The sequence below is a fragment of the Trachurus japonicus genome, chromosome 16, assembly GCF_045865225.1.
Source record: "Trachurus japonicus isolate A0001 chromosome 16, Traja_1.0".
NCBI classification, from domain to species: domain Eukaryota; kingdom Metazoa; phylum Chordata; class Actinopteri; order Carangiformes; family Carangidae; genus Trachurus; species Trachurus japonicus.
The window spans coordinates 24698920-24718901 of NC_140922.1; the positions used below are offsets into that span (position 1 = coordinate 24698920).

The window sequence follows — 19982 nt, forward strand, 5'->3', positions numbered from 1 at the left end:
CGTTATCTACTGCCACTGATAAGACAGTGTAAACACCAAAATCAGAAGATCAAACACCAGACAGATAGAGAGACAGAGGAAGAGATGTCAGAAGCAAACGCTCCTCTATCAGCCATCTACCTCACTGACTTCCCTCACTCTCATTTAACCTGATATGATTAAAACCACTTCTTCTTACCTTGCCTCTTGGGTTTTCTCAAGCTCCAAAACACAATGAGGGAAACTAAGTGCCCCAAAACCACAAGGGCGGGGAGAGTGGGTCCTGGGGGGCTTAGAGGCATTTGTTGGGGCCAAGAGAGAGAGAGAGAGATAAGGTAGAAGAGATGAGGGGATGAGTTTGGCCTGTTGTGACAGGTGGGCCTTCACGAGGAGGCCGGGGAGGGGGGAAGGGGGGAGTGGGATGGCATGGGTGTGGCAGCAGGGAGGTTTTAAAAAAAGGACAGCCCGAGCAGGAATTCCTGCTGTTTTCCCCACCCTGGGATCTATTACTGAAAGTCTTCTCCTGGGCAGCTTCTGCTGATTGTTCAGCTGTTTTCGGATCTTTATAACACAGACCACACTGACTGACTGACTGGGCCCGGTTCTCTCTGTACCCAACACAGTAAGAGCAATGTTACCACTAGCTTCCACTGACATAGTTTGAAAACATTAGAATAAATTTTAATTTATTTATTTAAATAAATGTAAATTAAATAAATGTAAATTATTCAAACAAAGAAAACTTGAAGCTGAAGTAATCAAATAAGCTTTTTCCAAATCCAGCTCCAGCTCTTATCTCTGCTGGGTTATTATTCTTTCTTTCAAGTATTGCAATTATTAGGAATAAAAAGCCCTACATCAACTTCCTCCTTATCTAGTACACCCTCGTGTGCGATCTTATTGCAACAACCACTTCAACTGTTTGTAAAAATGGACTATACAAATAAGATTGCCTTGTCTTGCCTTCATGTTATCAGTGAAAATGATCTGGCTATCTGCATTCGTCTGACACACAGCGCATTTCTGAGGAAAAGGGTCAAATCCATTAAAGCAATGACAGACAGATATCAACATCCTGAGGTCAGTCCAGCCTGCCGTGCAATCACAATACCCTCCAGACTTATTAATTACTAGTAGATTTTATTGCATTAGATAAAAAACACAACTTGCCGATAACACAGCAATAGAAGTGGCTATAAATACAAAAGCTGTATCATTCATTTCAAAACAATAACAAGCACTTCAGCTCTGGGCTTGTACAGAACCATAACAGGTGGTTGTGGTTTTTATGGCAATTTGAAATATCCCAGAAGCAGCTATGTCTCTTACACACACTTCAACGGAAAAAACAATTAGTTTTTCAATAAAATACTGTCTTTACGAGCCGCCTCTGCTTGTCGACATTCCTGTCAGACGTACACAGAGGAGATACACCTCCTAAAGGTAGAAAGAAGGGTGGGGTCAACATTACCTCCCCTGCCCTCACCCACTTTATCTACATACCAACAAATAAAGAAAAAACATAGCAGGCATCCAACCTCACTCATCATTCAAGCCAGTCACATCGTGGACAGGTTTAAATATGGAACACAATCTGGGCTACAAGCAGCCGAAGGTTGCTGTTCGTTACATGTGAATGTGTGCATCTCTGTTGTGTGCACAGCCTAGTGGGAACACAACAAGATTTCACACTTGTGTGTTTGCCAAGAACACAGACAGCAGCCAGACAGACAAACACAGGCAGACACGCCACAACAACAACAACAACCACCCCACTCTGTGGACCTACCAGGTATGATCTTCATCTAAGAGACGGTACAGAGAGGAAGAGGAGGTCGAGAAGAAGAAGAAGACGAAGAGAGCTGGGCAGAGGGGGAATGAAGAGTACGGGACACGCTCCTGTTTGTTTGCTCTGAACTGCCTTGTTTCTCCCCTTGTGTTGAATTTTGACAGGCTGTGCCTGCTGCTGGGATCCGTCAGCCTGCTCTCCCGTGGCCAGGGGAGGAGGGAGGACACGTCAAGCCTGGGGAAGGGGGCAGGCGCGAGGGGCGAGGGGCTCACAGGGCAGAGAGGGGTGGGTGGCCAGGGAGGTGGGAGAGGGCTGGAGCTGACAGGGGGGTTATAAATATCCACCAGAGCCAGATGATCACACTGTGTCACAGTTAGAAACTGATGGAAGTGCTCTGGCGGGACACTTGGCTTCATTCGCCCCCTAGAGACAAGAACCCCCACAAACACAAGCTCTCGCTCTTTTTGATGATGGCGGTGGTAGAAGGTTTATTATGTGATGTTCAGTCACATCTCTCAGGCAGAAATCAGATCTGGGCTTTTCATTAGCCAGGCGGCCTCATCAAAAAATAACCTCCGTTATCAATTGTACATTTGAACAGAATTGAATTATGTGTCTGAGTCCTCAGGGTACAATGTGATTAACACATGACAGTTACTATTTGGACTTAATGCTGTCAGTACCTTCTAAAGTAGACACATCTTAATTATATCGCCAGGAGCATGGTTTATAAGACATGACGTAATGTGATCCAGGTTTTTGGTGCTGACCTTATTCGACTTGTTAGTGATCTAAAAGTTGGAACTGCTTTTAGTGCTCCCCTCATGACACATTAAGTACAATAAGATTGTTACTCATTGTCACACAACTGTGAATGACATGAGTTAAAATGTCCAATGGCATTATGGGGAAAAGAAAATACTGGCAGGAACACTAAGTGGACAGAAATAGCAATATGAAAACTGAGAACTAAAACACTTGTGGAATACTTTTTAAAATCTGCTTTGCACTTATTCCCTGTTACCGAAGTCAAGTTTGGTGACGGACAGGCTGAGAGCATGGCCGCGGCTTTCAGCGTTTATCCCTTGTTGCTTTAAGGATCACAGCAATGCACAACAGTCTCTAAATATAGACCAATATCTAAATGTATATGCATAGGGCTTTGTCAGTTCTAGCACCGACAACTGGTTCCATTTCTCTGTAATACGAAAAGTATTTCCACTCAGTGTCTGGAGAGCTGAGCTGGGTTCCTTCGTCCCCTCCCATGAAACATGGGGAGTACAGATGGATCTCATGTGTGAATTGAAGGCGGCGATGCTGAGGAACCCTGATGGGGATTTACAGAGGATCGCATGCAGGGACTACCTCCATCAACATCCTTGTGCATTTGTGAACTCCTGAACTCAGGCGCCTCATACACATAGCATTCATGTTAGGACACACGCACGAAAGGCATTCTAAGCTTGTGTCCAGAGGGAAATACTTGTTGTCTCAATCTATACCCATGTGGAGCGGACGCTCCATTTTCCATATCGTAAACATTGCTTTCCTTTATTTAAACTGAGCAGGTGGTGAGGTGTCTCTTGAGAAAATACAGCAGAAAACGAGGGTCAAAACCTAAAAGGGCAAACACAAGGGGTGAACTCAGGGACTTAAAGATAAACACACCCCATGGAATAATGTAAATGTTGAGGTTTGAAAAATGAAAAATCTGTTTTTCTGACGCACAGAAGGGGTGTGAGACATAGTCCTGTAATAGGGTCCAACATGCAGCCTGGGAAATGACTAACGTCACAACCATCTTGGCCAAACCCTAAATATATTCCACATGTGATCGATCTGCCTGTTTCCATGGTTTGGCCTACAGTGAGTTAGCTATTACACTGCAACGACAGATTTCTAATTCCTCTTCACTGCCTAGCCTCTAGTCATTATGTTGAAACAGACTGCCATTAAACCCAATATCAAACTGGCCACTAAACGTTTGTTTTGGTAGCTCATGATGCTGTGTAAACTACAGTAGATTATTTGTGTCGTTCCGGGCCATCAGTAATTTCTCAAAAACAGTTTTGGGCCGATATCACAGACATAAGGACGACAGGCTGCAGTCGTCCTCTCAAGTTTCGTTCTGACTGTGTGTTTTTAAATTCTTATGTCAACAACTCGTCTTTGTCAAAATGTTTACTCGGAGGGTTTGTGTCACAGATTATGACATGTAGGCCGATATGTTCTGACATTCATGATGACAAATTAGAAATGGTTCCACAAGTGGAGTCAGCGGTAAAGGATAGGACATGGCAGCTAAGGTTATTTGCTTTGGTTTGAGAAAAACACGACCGCCGTGCCAGAAACAGAAGCAACAGATTCTGCTGAAGCTGCCAACTCCCAACACAATCTACTGATAGACGGCATGACTTTTGAACATTCATCATGTCGCTCAGTTCTTTTCTTTTTCTTGCTCAAAGAAAGGTCAGGCACATAACTCAAGCCCTCAGATTTCAGAATGGTCCGAGTGAGTCACGGCATAAAAATGATGTGCCACCATAATGAAAGGCACAGAGCTGCAGCACACTGTAGCTGTTCATTTCGCCAATCACACAACTATGCACAGGCAGGATTTTCAGAGATGAAAAAACACCGGGGACCTCTGTGGCACGTCTGGGATGTGATTTAGTCTAATTGGCCCTGGTGCCATGTGTGGGCAGAATTCAAACAGCCAATCAACCATGTCCAGACTCCAGTTCATAAAAGAAGACTCCATGGCACAACTTTTGTCACAAGTCCGTACAGCGCCGTTCATTCATTCAACATAAAATCAAAAGTGCCACATCACATATCAAAAGTGTTCCCTCGAAACTGAAACCAGCTTCAGGAGCCCATGTTGTGAAATCAACATTTTTGTGGCAAAAAGTTTTTCAAATCCTTTTTTTTTCTTCCTGGTTTCCACATCACTGATGCAATAAAAAAAAAGGAGCTGCAGAAAAGCACACTTACATAAATGTAGTGTTTAACTGCAACAATAACCCAAGGCTGTAACTGAATCTGCTGACAGCTTTAGCTAACATACCAGGAATACCACACTAGGAAGGATAACGGCTCTAAAAACAGTACTGTCTGTAAACCGTATCTAACACCAACTCTTATCATATCTCAGGTGAAATCTGATAGAAACTCGCTTTGGCAACATGCGGCACATCCAGCCTCATGTGAAGCTCCATAACCATAAAGAAAACAACATTCCTTGACATCAGAAAGTGAAATAGAAATCACTTGTAGTTTCAGCTTGAACACCTCTTCAGTATCTGTAGATGTATTTGACAAGATGACAATGGAAGTTAGTGGACAGCAGATGTCAGCAGTGGGTTAGTAAACACCGGTGTCCTCTGATGGCACCACTGTGTAAATCCCTGATATCCTCAATTGCATATGTTGTTCACTGCATATATGAGTCATAGCATTTCTATCTAATTGCAAAAGGGACTTATTCTGCTAATTGAATCCAGATCTACTGTCACGTGTGGAACCAAACAAACACACCCATGGAGCAGTGAGTAAGCTATTCCAACTTCCTGACTCTGTGTCCAGTGCTCACAGACAACGCCCATGTGAAGTCCTTTCCATTCCACCTCTTGGGGATATACCGAAATGAACACGGTAGCCAAAATAACATCTTCTTTTACCCCTTGTGAAAATTTTTACATTTTACAAAATCTGGAGTCACATGAACAAGCCTTGGCATCATGATTTAATATGAGTAATGCAGGTTTCACTTCAGCAGAAGCCACCCCAGCATCACATGGCAACTTTTTTTTTTTTCAGGATCCAGTAAAAGGAAGATGGCCATGGCATACATAGCTGCTCTCACACTGTTAACATAACTCCCATATCCTACACATTCCTTTACATCATGATAAGCCGGGGGCATTCTCATCTCACGTACGAGTCAGACTAGATGGAGTAAGAAGAAAAAAAACATGCAGAACATAAACTCGTGCCAAGTACACAGTATTACTGGAGCAAAGAGGAGAAATCCTCCCAAAAGCACCACACCCCCCTCTCTCTCTCACAGTCTGGCTTTAACTCTCACACAACTATCTCTGTTGGGAACAGGCGAGGCTGAATCACAGAAAACAGCCCCACCTTGTTGGAATGAGTGCAGGTCTGCATTATCACATTTGGCAAACAGTCAGATGTGGCTCCAGAGATCGCGACAGTGTGCACAACTTAATTTATTGCAACAGAACTGGGATTCCACACCCACACCCGTGTGATTTTGGATTTCAATCTGCTCAACAGAACAATAACTATTGCTGTTGCATGTCAATAGAAAGGGTGGGGTGGGTGGGAGATTACAGATCTTTTACAGGTTTTATTTGTACTTTATCATTTCTATGACTTTATTTTTCAGGTTATATGTAGTTTCTAAGTAAAACCTTCACCTGTATCTGTGAAGAAGAAGCACATGTCATATTGGGTGTGTGAAACCTGACAGTGTCTCAGAATACAGTTCAGGGTGTGTTATGACAGTGTCACTGAAACTTCTATTTCTATTTTATCTATTTTAACACTCGGATAATTGAAATCACAGCCTCATCTCAGTAGACTCTTCTCACCATCTCACTGAATCTATTCCTAAAGAGAGATTGCCTCGACTGCCTCGCAAAATAGAGGCTTGGCTCTATACAGTAACATGCAACTTTAAGCCATGAACTGTAATCAAATCACCCCAAAATAATAATTTGGAAAAGACGTCAGAGACGACTACAGTACGAGAATGTTCCTCAGTATGAAGTGCATGGTAATCTGAAAGGACATCAGTAGAGCAGACGTCAAATCCCCTACCTAAGACCTCCCACATTTCAAAGAAAGGTGGGATACATACAATAGCAATTACATCACATGCGTTGAGAGAGTAGGGCACGGCAGGATGTAGGTTAAGTGGCGCACGCTCAAACCAACCTTCTATGAAGTTAGGCCAAGTCTTCTCCTCTGGCTCCTCCAGTGAGTGGTCCCAGTCTGCTGCTTCAGGTGAGGCTCCTTGCACAGTGTCCCCTGCAGCCCCTGACCGAAGTGCACGCTCAATGGCAAGTGCCTCCAGAACATCCAGATCCAGCTCCTCTTCTTCCCCCTCAGGTTGTGCAGCTGGAGGAGGTGACTGCTCCCCAGATGGACTGACAATCTGCTTCACCTCCACTATCTCTTCTACCACAACAATTTTCCTCCGCATGGCGGCCTCGTCAGTGTCAGCACTCAGAGACTCGCAGGTGTCGCTCAGGTGAGCCTCGAGTGCGGGTGTGGCAGTGGCAGTGGCAGAGGGTGTGTCCTCCTTCAAGTCACTCTTCTTCTTCTCTTCCCCTTGCTTTAAGGCCTCCGACTCAGAGAGCCTTTTCTCTGTGCTGCGCTCTGCTGCCTGACTGGCCAAATGTTGTGCAACTCTGGGAGGCTCCTCTTGCTTGACTAGGGGGCTGGCCACTGCCTGAGCTACAGCTGCCTCTGCTGTTACTGCTAGTGCTGCTGACGCTAATTCTCCGGCTGCGGGTGCTTCCCTTGCAGTGGAGGATGTTTTTGGTTTCGGAACCTCCCGCTTGATTTTTTCTACAGAGAGCAGAGCTGGCTCCACCTCCCCTTTGTCTGCCGGGGCCTCAGAGAGCACAGCTGCTGCCTGCACAATTTCCTCACTGCACATTCTTTCGGGAGTCATCTTTGGAGAAACATTCGTTTCTGTCAGCTCAGAGGCCGTGACAGGGCTGTCTTTAACTGTGGTCTTGGGCAGTGATGTCATGTCAGTGCAGGGCAATGCTTTCGCTTCAGGCAAAAGGACAGGCTTTGTGTTTATAGTCTCTGTTTCTGGTGCCTTAGCCTGTTTTTTCCCTTTCCCTTTCTTCTTGCTCTTTGAAGATTCCTCTGCAGCCTTCTCTGTGCTTATCGGGGATTTGGTCTCATCTGTGGGTTTTTCAGACCCTGACAGTGGTGCCGAAGTTTTCTTTTCAGCTTTGCAGCTTTCTTGTATGAGTTCCACTTGAGTTATTTTCTGCACAGTCACTGTTTCGACTTTGTTGACAAGTGTTGCCTCAGATTTCACTGGCTCCATGTGGGGCAACTTAGCATTTACCTCACCCTTGGGGGATAATGGTCCCTGTGTGATCTTGCTGACATTGCTATTCTCAACCTTCTCTTTTACTGGTGCATTATCTACAAGTTCCACTGGGGGTGCTGTAGGGACCTTGTCAACTGGTACTGATGCTTCTTGAGTAGCAGTCTCAGCCTGTTTAGGGACTTCCTCCTTTGTCTTCCCATCAGTTTGTTTAGGGATGCTTTTGATTTGCTCACTCTCTTTTTTGATTTCAGCCCTTTTCTCTGTCTTTACACTGGTAGACACAGTTAAAGGCTCCGAGGTGATCGCTGGTGTGGGTTGGAGGGTATTTTCCGTGACCTTCTCCACCTTTGTGTCAGGTGGCTCCTCGTTATTGATACTCTTCTCACCTGGAGATTTCTTTTTCTTTTTTTTGGATTTGGAGCTTCCCTCAACCATTTGTTTGGTTTCCTTAACCACCTCTGTGGCATCAACATTTTGAGTGGTCTGGGGGACTTTAGGGGCCTCCTCCACTGAGTCATCTTTCTTGACATGAGGAATCACCTTCACGTCTGCCTTCTCCTGTTTCATAATAATCTCTGTTACTGTGGTTTTCACAGTAGTTGTTGTAACTTCAATTTTTGAGGATTCAGTTTGTTTCATAGCTTTCAAAGGAACTTCATCGCTTTTAGGCTTTGCTGACAGATTCACTGAGGTTGCTTCAATGGGCTCCTGAGTCACTTGAACTTTGGAGATCTGCTTTACTGCCTCAGTGGACAATACTGGCTTGCTGGTGGGGCTGTCAGGTAGAGGTTTGGTGGTCTCCTGAGTAACAGTTACTCTGGCAGTTTTCTTGGCCTTCCCGTCTAGTTTTGATTCAGCTGGAGGTGCAGGTTTAATTGATTCCTCTTTCACCTTGACTTTCTGATCCTTTTCTTCCTTGACATCTTTATTAGCAGGTTTCGCAATGACAGGGGTGGTGCTGGTAGTCTCAATAAGAAGCTTTGAGGTTTCCTGAGCAGTTGGCTTTGTAGCAACTGCCTGGGGCTTCACTTTATCAGTTGTAGTTTCAACTGTAGTCTTCACTACTGCAGATTTAACTGTCTCCATAATCACTGTTTTTGTCTTCTCCTCTTTAACCTTACCATCATGGAGCATTGTGGTAAATGTAGTGCTTGTGACCATTTCACTTGACTTGATTGACGCTTTTTCATCGGTGATCTTGGGCTTTTCTTTATTTGTTTTGAGAGCAGAAGGCTCAGCTGGCATCTTTGATGTTGCACCACCTGCAGCCACAGCAACAGCAGCCACCACTAATGGCAGGGCTGTTTTGGAGGACGCTGATGTCAGAGTGGTCTGTGACACATCCTGTTTGAAAGCTGCTGTCCGAATAGGGACAGAACTTGGCACCTTCTCGTTTTGGACCTCAAACACTCTTCTCTCCTGTGATGTTGTGACTGGCTTCTCACCGCTCACTTCAGGCTGCTGACGAGATACTCTTTTCACCCTGCTCTCCTCCATCATCGCTGCCTCCGTTCTGAAGCCGTTCCCCCTCCTGAACAGCGGCTGAGACTGGTCTTCCACATCCCATGATGCTTTTGGCCTCACTGGTTCTGCTGACAGTGGACGACCCCTGAACCTTGGGGTCCTGTCAGTGTAACTTTCTTTTTCACCAGGGCCCGTCATCTTATGGCGGTAGCCTTGACGCTCGGCCAGTCCCTCTTGGCTTTCTGCTTCGCCCCTGCGACCTGGTTTGGGAACATAAGATGTCGGACCTTCCACAGATTGGACCCGCGCAGCCCGGTGAGCAACGGCTAGAGTGGCAGCTGGCTTCCTCACCCTCTGCAGGGATGCAGGGACAATCTCAGGAGGAAGTTTGAGGTAGTCACGCAGGTAAACAATGCCCTCATTGGTCAGGTACCAGTAGAAATGTCTCCAGGCAAATGTCTCCGTCACATAGCCCCTGGACTTCAGAGACCCCATGGCACGGATTACTTGGAGATTGCTCACACTTTGCACCTCAGGGTGTTTGACCTGAGGCCTCTTGTCCTTCTTGGCCACCATGACACCATCTCGAAACAGGACCTCATAGATAGCCCTCAGGTCATGAAGAGGCATCAGCATTCCAGCAACCATTGTGCTTTATGTCAGTATACTCTCTATAGTGAAAAGTCAAATGCACAACATCAAAGTGAGAGGAATCAGATTATCTCACGTCTCGTGTGAAGAATCCAGTGGCAAGACCGGCTGTCACGTGTTTCTCAATTCAATTAGAACAAAAACGAAAGAACAAATCCTTGAAATCTTTTTTTCTTACTTTGTCTTCCTCTTGTTTTCTCCTTTGGTTCAGTCGAAGAAAAAGAATATTCCTCTGTGACTTCAACAAAGTCAAAAGTTTGCTGTCCCAACCTAGATTCAGCGTGGCTGGGAATGAACAGTCTCCGTTCTGCCGAGATGGCAATGACAGAATGGAAGAGAGTCAGCGTGTGTGAGAGAGTGTGAGAGAGAGAGAGAGAGAGGCACACTTCTCTGTCCGGCTCCTCCTACCTTCTCTCTCTATTTCTTAGGGGGAAAAAACTGGCATGGAAAAAAATTCTCACTAAAGTAAACAGTACAGCAGGAAGTAGGAGGCAAAGAAAAAAAATGAATGACTGCAATAAATTGATTGGTATAAAGACGGCGCAAAGTCAAATGAATGGGGCAAAGGCTGTTTGAGCACATGTTCTGTAGCTCTGTGACTTTCACGGAGACGCCCACCCATACAAGAGAGCACACGCCTCCTGTAAAATGCAGACACACACACACACAGCGGACACACACCTCTAAACACACACTGGCTGAAACACACCCTTCGTGTCATACACACCCGAATGGACGCTTCTAAACAGAGATTAGTTATAAGGCAGAGTGAACCAGTTGCCCTGCAGCGACGAGATTCACTGAGCGTCCATATCAACTACAAGTGTCTTGTTTTACATATTTCTTGATCAGGTATCACTGAAAAGCTTTTACTCTACACACAGGGTGTGGTTTTCAGATACTATGTTTGGCCGTCCACAGTAAAGGTTGGTGATATTTGAAGAGGAAATATGCAAGTCAAATTGAATGTACTTTGCTCTCCTTTGATAGGCAGAAACATTTACAAATCTTTTTATAGGATAGGAAAAAATACTGCTATGACACACACTGTAGGTTTGATATTTGGCAGCGCTAATATTAGGTTTATTCTATTCATATCTGTTTGTTTGGAGGGTTTCCCAGCCAGCAAGAAAAGGAAACTACGTAGACGAATCAGTGTTTCCCATTGCTGCTCATTAAAGTGATGCAACAGACTGCAAAGCTCCATAAAGACGTGTTGCTGCTCCAGACAGCTAACATTAGGGCTTCATTCCTCCATTTAGCTGGGAAGTGAGACTCTTTCTTGCACAACTATATAAAGAACTGTGCATTATAGCTAACCTTTTCAGCACTCCCAGGAACATGATATCAGATTTCCATCCTAGATCACTTTTCTCTTCTGTACATCTGTCTCCCGTTCGTCTCTCTCTGTGTCAGTGAGTGTCCCCTGGCCAAGCCAGTTAGAGCCAAACTGGAAAGAAAACTGACTATTGTGGGACAGAGCAGAGGAGCACATGTTCACTCATCTCGTTGAAAAGACGAGGGGTGTTGAATAAGCAGACAGTACACGGCTGGAACACGGTGATCTAGTTGCGAAATTATAGTGGTGAATGGGCAGCAGAGAAATGATGCATTCTCCCTGCTGCCGTTTGAAACCACACTTTCTATTACACATCCAAACACACATCCAAACACTGGTGGAAAACTGTTTTCTTCTTCTTTTATTTGCCATGGCAACAGTCAAATAAAGTGAGCCAGTACTGAGTAAGACAGATCCGCTTTCAGGGCTACAGTGGAGCAGCAGACCATAAATCTGTTGTCCTGGACACCTGGACCTCACTGTCATTCATCAGAGCAGTATTTGCAGAGACACTGTGAACTGACACAAACTATTAGCACTTAGTCAAACTTTCATCGGCAATCAAGCTAATCAGAAAATATCACTATATACAGTATATTCTTTTTACATACGTATGTGAGAGACTAACATTAAATGTGACAACTTGTCAAAAAGATTCAAACCCTTTGGCAAAACAGAAAGTAGTAGTTTTGGTAATAATGTTCTGCACCTCACAAATACCTTTCAATTATGTTGTCAAAAGAATTCATCTCACATAACAGTCGTCTGACATCTGTCTACACAGACCCAGTAGTGATGCCCCTGGCTGTGACAGTATGCGCTCCACCTAAAGGAGATATTGCCTAAATAACCGTGAGTCATATTATCATTGTGGTGCAGGTGAAGTTAATGACTCAGACTGAACATTGGGAGGAGCTACAAAAAGAAGAACAAAGGAATTCTTAGGTTCATTGTGCAAGAAAGACATTCCTCTGTATTACGAAACAAAAGTTTTATCATTGACATGCTGCAGTCTGCCTGACATTGAAGCAGGGATGGTGGTGGTTGTTGTGATGGTGGTGGTAGCAGGTATAGGCTGGTTGTGTTGGTGCATGTGAATCTGTAAGCTCAGGCTTAAGTAAATGTGTTGAAGTCACGTCAGGTCAGTTCTGAAGGGTTGTATCTTTCAACCCCTTCGGTACGAGGTTATATAACGTATAAGGAAGTTGTTGAGAAACACACAAAAAACGAATACAATGCAAAATACGCAAATAAGCGCCGGTGGTATGCTGATCAACCCTGTGTGCAGAATTCTAGCCTGGAGCTATCTCATTTGGGGTAATTTGCATCGCTAAGCATGGTGCCTGTGCTGTCTGGGCTGCATATCAATGTGATTTCATGCACTGTTTATGCACAAAGTGTTCAGTGAACTTCAAACTTCCCACAATGACCCTTACTGTGGCTCGAAGCCCAGTCCCCTCAGCCATCCAAATATGAAATATGCCCAAGAAACACTGTATGACCAGACTGGACAAACCTGTGCTTCTGCTTTTCACACCGACGCGCTCGTTACAGTCGTTGTGTGAAAGTTTGAGGTGGAGTTAGCAGATTAAAAATAGACAGAAATCTCACGGGGAATGGGACGCACACTCACTCACTATAGAAGTAATGTAATCTAATTTTATTCTGAACATAAACAGACATAGTAGCAGCCTACCACAGAGCAGCAGGTTGTGATTGATTGAAGCAGATAAAGGAGTAATATGACTTTGGGGAAGTGCCTGAATAGTTTCCTGCTTAGGAGCCCACTTCTGCTTCAGTAGGAGTTTCAGACCTCCAAGAGTCCCAGAATAGACTTGTCACCACCAACTGATGGTGGTTGGCGACTGGCCCATCGTAAAGGCCTTCTGCTCAAGGGTCTATTGGTCGAGCTGCACACGTGCCCTCTATTCTGATATCAGATCCAAGCCACTTCAGTCTCTTCCAGGGAAGGCAAAGGTCAGCGAGGCCTTTCTTGTCCTTTAGGAAAACCTGTGTTGACACCTTATGTCATCAATTTGTAAAATTTAGTGTGAGACAAACAATAAAAAAGGTAAAAGAAAATACATTTCTTCAGTGTTAAAAGCAGGTCGATATACCAGACAGAAAGAGTTTTGGACATCCAGCTTTGCAAGGCAAATGTGGATTGTGGCCTTTACTCTATTTCAAACCATGGCTTTCACTTTTGAAGCTTTGACAAATCATTCTGCAATGTCCGAGGACTGTCTTTATATTTGGATTACAAGTTTATTTTTTATTTGTGGAACTTGTCCTAGTTAGTTGGCTGTTGGTGACCCCCCAGTACGGGACAGCTGTGCCCCCTGACAGGGCTGATGAATGTTAAAGCACAAACACCTCTAATTCAGGAATGTGCTGAAGTTACAGTTACGATTGCGTCATATGGCGGGAGGGGATGTCACCGCAGTAATTATAGGCTGTCAGGGTAATCAATTTTAATTGATTATTTAAACTGTACTTTAATTAAAGTTTTTCTTTTCTGAAACTTTGAATGTTAATTTTGCATACTTTTAACATAATAAATAAACTACTGCAGCAGCTATTTCTGGGACTGATATCAGACTGAACATGCTAGCTGTCTCTTGTACTGCTGTATTGGCTGGTTGATCACTCTTGGTCCAACTGAAGTGACATGGATTACCTACTGTAGACATTTTCTGCACACATTCAAGTTTCATTCAAGAGAAATTCAAAAAGTTTGATGATTAAATTTAACTTGATCTAATCTAATCGTGTTCTAATTTAATCAAACTTCATCTTTTCATTTTTCATCCCACACCATGATCAGGCCACAAATTAAACTTGCTAAAAAACAAAACAAAAAAGAAAAACTGGCTCATCACTAAATACGTGCAAAACTAGTTCCCTTTAGCTTCAAAGAGGTTTAACACAGAAAAAATTATATTTGTACATATTAAGATGATAATATTAGCCTTTAGCTCAAAGTACAGTTACTAATGTGGTTGCAGTTCAGGAAAAGCAACTCGGCAGGTTTGAATTTTTTTTTTTGACATTAAGCATGTCATATATTGTACAAGTTTATAACTTTGGCCTACATATGAACACTTGACTATTTGAACTATTCTCTGCTAATTGTCACATTTGAGGCTTTAATCCCACTCTCACAGAAACCTTATGACAACCTTGACTGATATTTGTGTGGGTCGGCATTAAGAACGGTGTCAATTAGCACATGAACACGCAGAGAAAGTGGCCTTTTGAAATGCAAGAAGGACGAAGGTGTCAGGATTAACCTCTAGCAGTGACTGGTCCTGGTGAATCTGGCTGTAATTAGGACGATCTTGTGGGGTTAAGGATTGATGACATGAAGGGAACTATGTATCCTATCCCATGTGTCAGGATACAGAGATAAGTTTCAGGAGTTCCTAGAAGAAAATAAATACATATGCTGTAAACTGTACCACCAAACTCAAACCCGCAGAAGTGTGCTTAACCACAAATTGGCTGCAGACAAAGAGCCACTGTGTGTTAGGAGCTAGAGAGCAGAGAGGAAGACTGAGAGGTGTCTTTGGCATTCCTCACACTGCTGCAAAAATAAATAATCAACTGTTCTTGGATAACTGAGGCAACAAGGGGCAAATTACGGTAGAAAGAAGGAGATTTTTTTTCTCTGCTCAGAGCTGAGGAGCCAGAACAATAGACAAAGTAAAGTTCTGAAATCAATCAACACTCTATGGGAACTATTCCTGTTGCCTCTGCCAACCTAAAGTTTTCTTGTCTCGTAAATGTACTTGAAGTTATATAATGCTTGTAAAAAGCAACCTTGGAGCATGATAACAACCATTGTTTTGTAAAATAAGGTTTATGTAACCTTGTGTAAAAGTGATAGAAAAATCCAACGGCGTTCAGGGTGTATTTTAGGGAAAGACTGAGCCTCAGCAATATTTGTGCTAATGTCACAAGTAGAATAGCCTAACTGTGTGGGTAGAGTAAGAAAAGCCAGCTCTTGGCTTTTGTCTCACCAATATACACGTAAATGCACATGGAAAATCTATAAACTGATGTGTGCTTGAGGTAAAAAAAAAAAAAAAAAAAAATGACAGGCCTTGCTTGTGTTCTCAAATCCAAGAGTCACGGATCACACTGACTTCTCCTTTTCCAGAGTGGAAAGAAATGAAGTCAGAGATTATGCCCTCCTTCTACCGACCAAAAATAAGCGGGAGCACTGAAAAAGTTTGCCAAGTCCCCTTCATTCTTACTTACTGTCACTCTAACAAGCTTTCCGTCATGGGTTAGTGGTGGAGCTTCTACAGTATGTATCCAACCTTACGACGCCCCCTACAGCCTCTCTGATTTGGACAGGAGCCCATCCGTGAGGGGGTAAACGGGGCCAGACTGAAAGCAGGCACAGCAATGTGACAGATTTGCCATGTCCAACACTTAAGCGTCAACCATGAGATGGCAACAGGAACTTTCGCTGGAACCGACGCTGTGAACGCCAAAGTATATTCATCGCTTTTTTGTGAACAGGGTACAATTTCCTCCAGCAGCGTTACTATAAGCTAAGTAGAATATGTTCTTTCCACTCTCATGTAAAACTGAGTTCTGCAAACAGTCAGTGACTACAAAAAAATGCTTTGTGTTGTAAACAAGTTCCAGCAGTGAGATCTGGACAGAAAATTTGAACCAGCCCTCAGCTCTCTTGTTCTTTCTCCTGTGAGAGCTGAATGCCAGCTCAGCTAAACAGCAGCCAGGGATCAGAATCAGCATGCAAGAGATGTATTGCACCATTTTGGTGATGTGGAATTGCATAAGAGAGATCAATGACATGCTCAACTCCCAGTAGTTCAAAATATGAGAGAAAAAAAAAGAAGTCTCATCTCCAAGTGGCCCCACCTCTTCATGACATGACATGAACGTATATCCAACCAGTGCCGGGAGCCATGCCTTCACTGTACCATTCTCCAGTATAGAGTCACTTACCTTTTCTTGGGCTGAGCCAGAATCGATCTCCAATGGGATCTCCTCTGTCCATGCTGCTTTGAATTGACATATTAAACACAGGTTTCAGCAGCACCAACAAAACACAACACCTTCTGTCTGCTCTCAGTCAAAACCACACTGCTACGTCTTGTTTTCACTCTTGTGAGACCCACTGCCTGACCAGCAGATCAACATGCCACACAAGATGGGGCTAAAAGAGAGAAAGAATGGGTGGTGGAGGGGTACATTCAGGGTAGGGAGGGTGTTTGTGAGGAAAAACAAGAACAAGAGAATCTTTTCATCTCTGGCCCATAAATGCAGAGGAACATCTACAATAAATCTGTGGGGCCTGCCGGGCTGGACACATCCTCCCCGCTGCCCCGGATACCCTGCTCCATGTCACATACATCTGAGGTCGCCTACGCCGTATTCCAACAACACCGAGATACACAGTGAGCGCCTTGTTCGAGCAACCTCGCAAATTACAGCCACAGAGGTTAAGATGAAGGGTGGACACTGAAAAAAAAAAAAAAGGGAAGACAAGAAATGTAGACAGAGACAGACCGAAAACAAAAGGCGCTATCAAGAAGTCCAAGATACACCGGACAACAACAGCTCGGGTTTTGTCTCTTGCATAATTATTTCTTGGTTTTGGGGGAGCGATCAAGCCTTTTGTAAGTCGATAAAAAGCAGTGAGTTAATGTTGGAGCTGGAGTCGGACATTAGCAAAGCAAAAGAGAAACAAACACGCAGAGCTCCAATGCAAATTTTCTCTCAGTGGTAAGTCAGACAGCAAACAGGTGGAACTGCATTTCAAGGTAGGACCAGATGAAAGTGAGGAGAGTTTTTATCAGTTCTGACTTGCTGCCAATCAGGGCAATCGTCTGACCTTGAAGATAAGACGAAGATATAAAGTCAAGACTGAGGTAAACAGGCTCAGTGCAGAGTGACACACACTGTTCAGACTGACGCGGAGAGAGATGAACCTGTCAAATCACAGTTCGGTTTTTAATAAATGTTGACGGCTGGGCTGTGTCAGAGCGAACACTCTAGTTCCTGCACTGATCCGTGATTAGAAGAAGCTTGACAAACATGACAAGATAATTAAGTGAGGATTTTCAATAAAGGACAAAGTGACACTGTAATTTTTTTTTTGGCCCACCAAAGACTGGATGAGATACGGAGATGCACTCGTGTATCCTTGGTTTTGTTTTTGGTCTTTTTGAATCATTGACAGTGAGGGAAGTATATTCAACGATTCCTTTGACAAATCAAATTTCCTACTATGAAAAATATCTTTCTATACAATTTAATAATAATAATAATAATAATAATAATAATAATAATAATATATTTTTTCAAATTTTTGTGACACTGTAAATGACACATTTCTTAAAAACAAAAATCCACACACTGACACTGACCGGCCTCAGCAGTCACCGTTAAATTAACAAATGTGTGCATCTTCCAGAGTGTTGAGTATTGAGTAAGTCATGTTTACAAAAAGAGCATAATTGAAACATTGAAAGTCTTTCAGTATTGGTGAATATAAATCATGCTTCACTGGACCCTCACAAAATGGAGCTGCAGCGTGGTGATGGGATGGCGTAAAATGGCCGTAGGGTGTGCCAGGTGTGGCACTGCCAGCCAAAAGCCACCAGTGTGTTTGTGCCAGCCAGAGCCGGCCATGAGCCGGCAAAGCTCATTCATTCCTTCCTCAGATTGTGATTGTATGAAAAAGTAGAGACATCTGGTAAAGATAGGTTCCCGCCATGAAAGAAAAGTCCCAAACAATGAAACAAAGTCATATTATTTAAACAAAAAAAAAACAAAAAAAACTTTGAATACTTGCTCCATGAGTCAGTGTCTGCAAACCACACATGGGGTGTGGCCATGCCGGGCTTTGGTTGCTGTAGCAACACAGCCCACAGGTTAGCAAATACCATGTGCCGTCCACGGTTGAGGTCCCGGGGAAGGTTGGCTTGCTGCTACTGCTGCTGCCATGGGCAACCAGCTATCAAACAACAAAACTGGACACAGGATCCCGGCTCTGACTTCCTGACTGGCTGCCACAGTGTGCGGATTTGTATTGTAACCTGAAGAGGCCGAGATTTATTTATAGATAGGCATCGTGACGATGAGCCCTTCAATAAAACGCAGACAAACACAATACAGGTGCCTCCTTGTGCACAAACGCACATATACGCTCCCTCGCAGAGACGCGGGGAGGTGATTTATCGTCATCACTCCCATAAAACCCCTCCATCTGGAGAGAATGAATCAGTTGCATTCTTTCTCTCCTCAGAGCGGGGAGAGAAAAAATGAGTGCACAAGCTGCTGCTCCGTTCAGTAAAAACAGAGTTGCAGTAATCTTGTTTCACTGTTTGTGGCTGAGGAAAGAAAAGGACTATTTTTCTGCTACAGCTTTAAAAAAAAATTCATTCAGAGACAGCGTTGACTCACCACCGTTATTAATTCTCTAACTTTCTCGAACTGGCTTTCACTGAGCCGAACCAGCCGCAAGGGGGCTCATGTAACTCTGGAAAGAATCACAACAGCTGTGGCTAAGGGACAATGTGACATTTTAAATTCTGGCCGCTGCACACAATGTATTAAGGTTTGTTTTACTCCATGTGATAAATTCATGGTGCTCTAAGATTCAAGTCTTAACTTCCTCAACTCATTCATACCTGCATTAAGATAAGGACAGAGCACCGCCCCAGCACAGTAAGAGACAGGTATGAAGTCCACTGAAGAGACGGTGACAGTTTGCAGAAAGAAGACTTAATGATGGGTGGTGTTTTCATAGATGCTGTGCCTGTGACATTAGAGAAGTTCAGGAATGCTCTGCTTGTCTGGAATCACAACTCCTCTGCAGAAGTGTGACAACATGCACCCAACATGTCCGTTCATGCAGCAACGTGAGAGAAAAAAAATGCAACCCAGACTGGCTTTCATCCCACAACGCAAATAATCTGCATGAGACTCAACAATGACAACAATATTCAACTTGAAAATTAGAGCAGAAGTTTGGAGAGTGCCACGGGAGGGGGCGCTGCTGCTGGGGTGTGATCTCTGTCGCCGTGGGAGACGGAGCTAATCAAACAGGCTCATGATTATTTTCTCTCTCTCTGAACATGGACATTAAAGAGCTGTGGTCCTGTGTGCGTGACTGCGCGTGTTTGTGCATGTGTGTGTCTTTGATAACAATAACTGAAATGTTTGACTGACAACCAAGTCAGTAGATCTGAATATAATGTCTATGTGTGTGTGTGCCTGCTCAGGGTGGTGGAGTAGGTCTGTTGCAAGTTTCACTTACTGTGGCCATAGGTCACAACTAGCCACACGTCTGCAAAGGCGCCTCTTATTTTAGCTTCCAAAATATTTACTCTAGAAACACCAAAAACGTAGCAACGCATTGGGAAGGTCTCTGGTCTGCTGCTTGGCCTGAGAGGAGCTGCTGTTTTGCCACAATAAACTCAAATGTGAGACCCTCGCTGAGGCAGAATATCATCCTCTTTCTCCGCTTTTTTGCCAGACTCTGCATGGGGTAACTGCCCTTAAGCTGCCGCAGCACCCACTGAGTCGCATGTTTTGATTTATTTTGCCTTGGTCCTCTTAAAACTGTAGGACGAATAGTAAGTCAAACTTTGGTACCGAAATGAAGAAGACGAAAAAGAAAA

General features: G+C 43.9%; 1 protein-coding gene across 38 annotated transcripts in view; it reads right to left on the reverse strand.

Annotated features, from left to right (window-relative positions):
- plecb (plectin b) overlaps nucleotides 1-19982 on the reverse strand; it is a 122483-nt gene that overhangs the window by 52160 nt on the left and 50341 nt on the right. For 8 of the 38 annotated variants that reach the window (XM_085802717.1, XM_085802714.1, XM_085802716.1 and 5 more), the window contains exon 1: nucleotides 6728-13313. The exons of 21 other annotated variants lie outside the window; for them this stretch is intronic. In XM_085802717.1, coding sequence (XP_085658843.1) covers nucleotides 6728-9977 — 3250 coding nt within the window. In that variant the 5' untranslated portion in view covers nucleotides 9978-13313. Of the gene's footprint in view, nucleotides 1-1768; nucleotides 2165-6727; nucleotides 13314-16299; nucleotides 16485-19982 lie in introns of those variants that run through there. 9 more of the 38 variants (XM_085802755.1, XM_085802752.1, XM_085802754.1 and 6 more) reach the window with 6 other exon arrangements.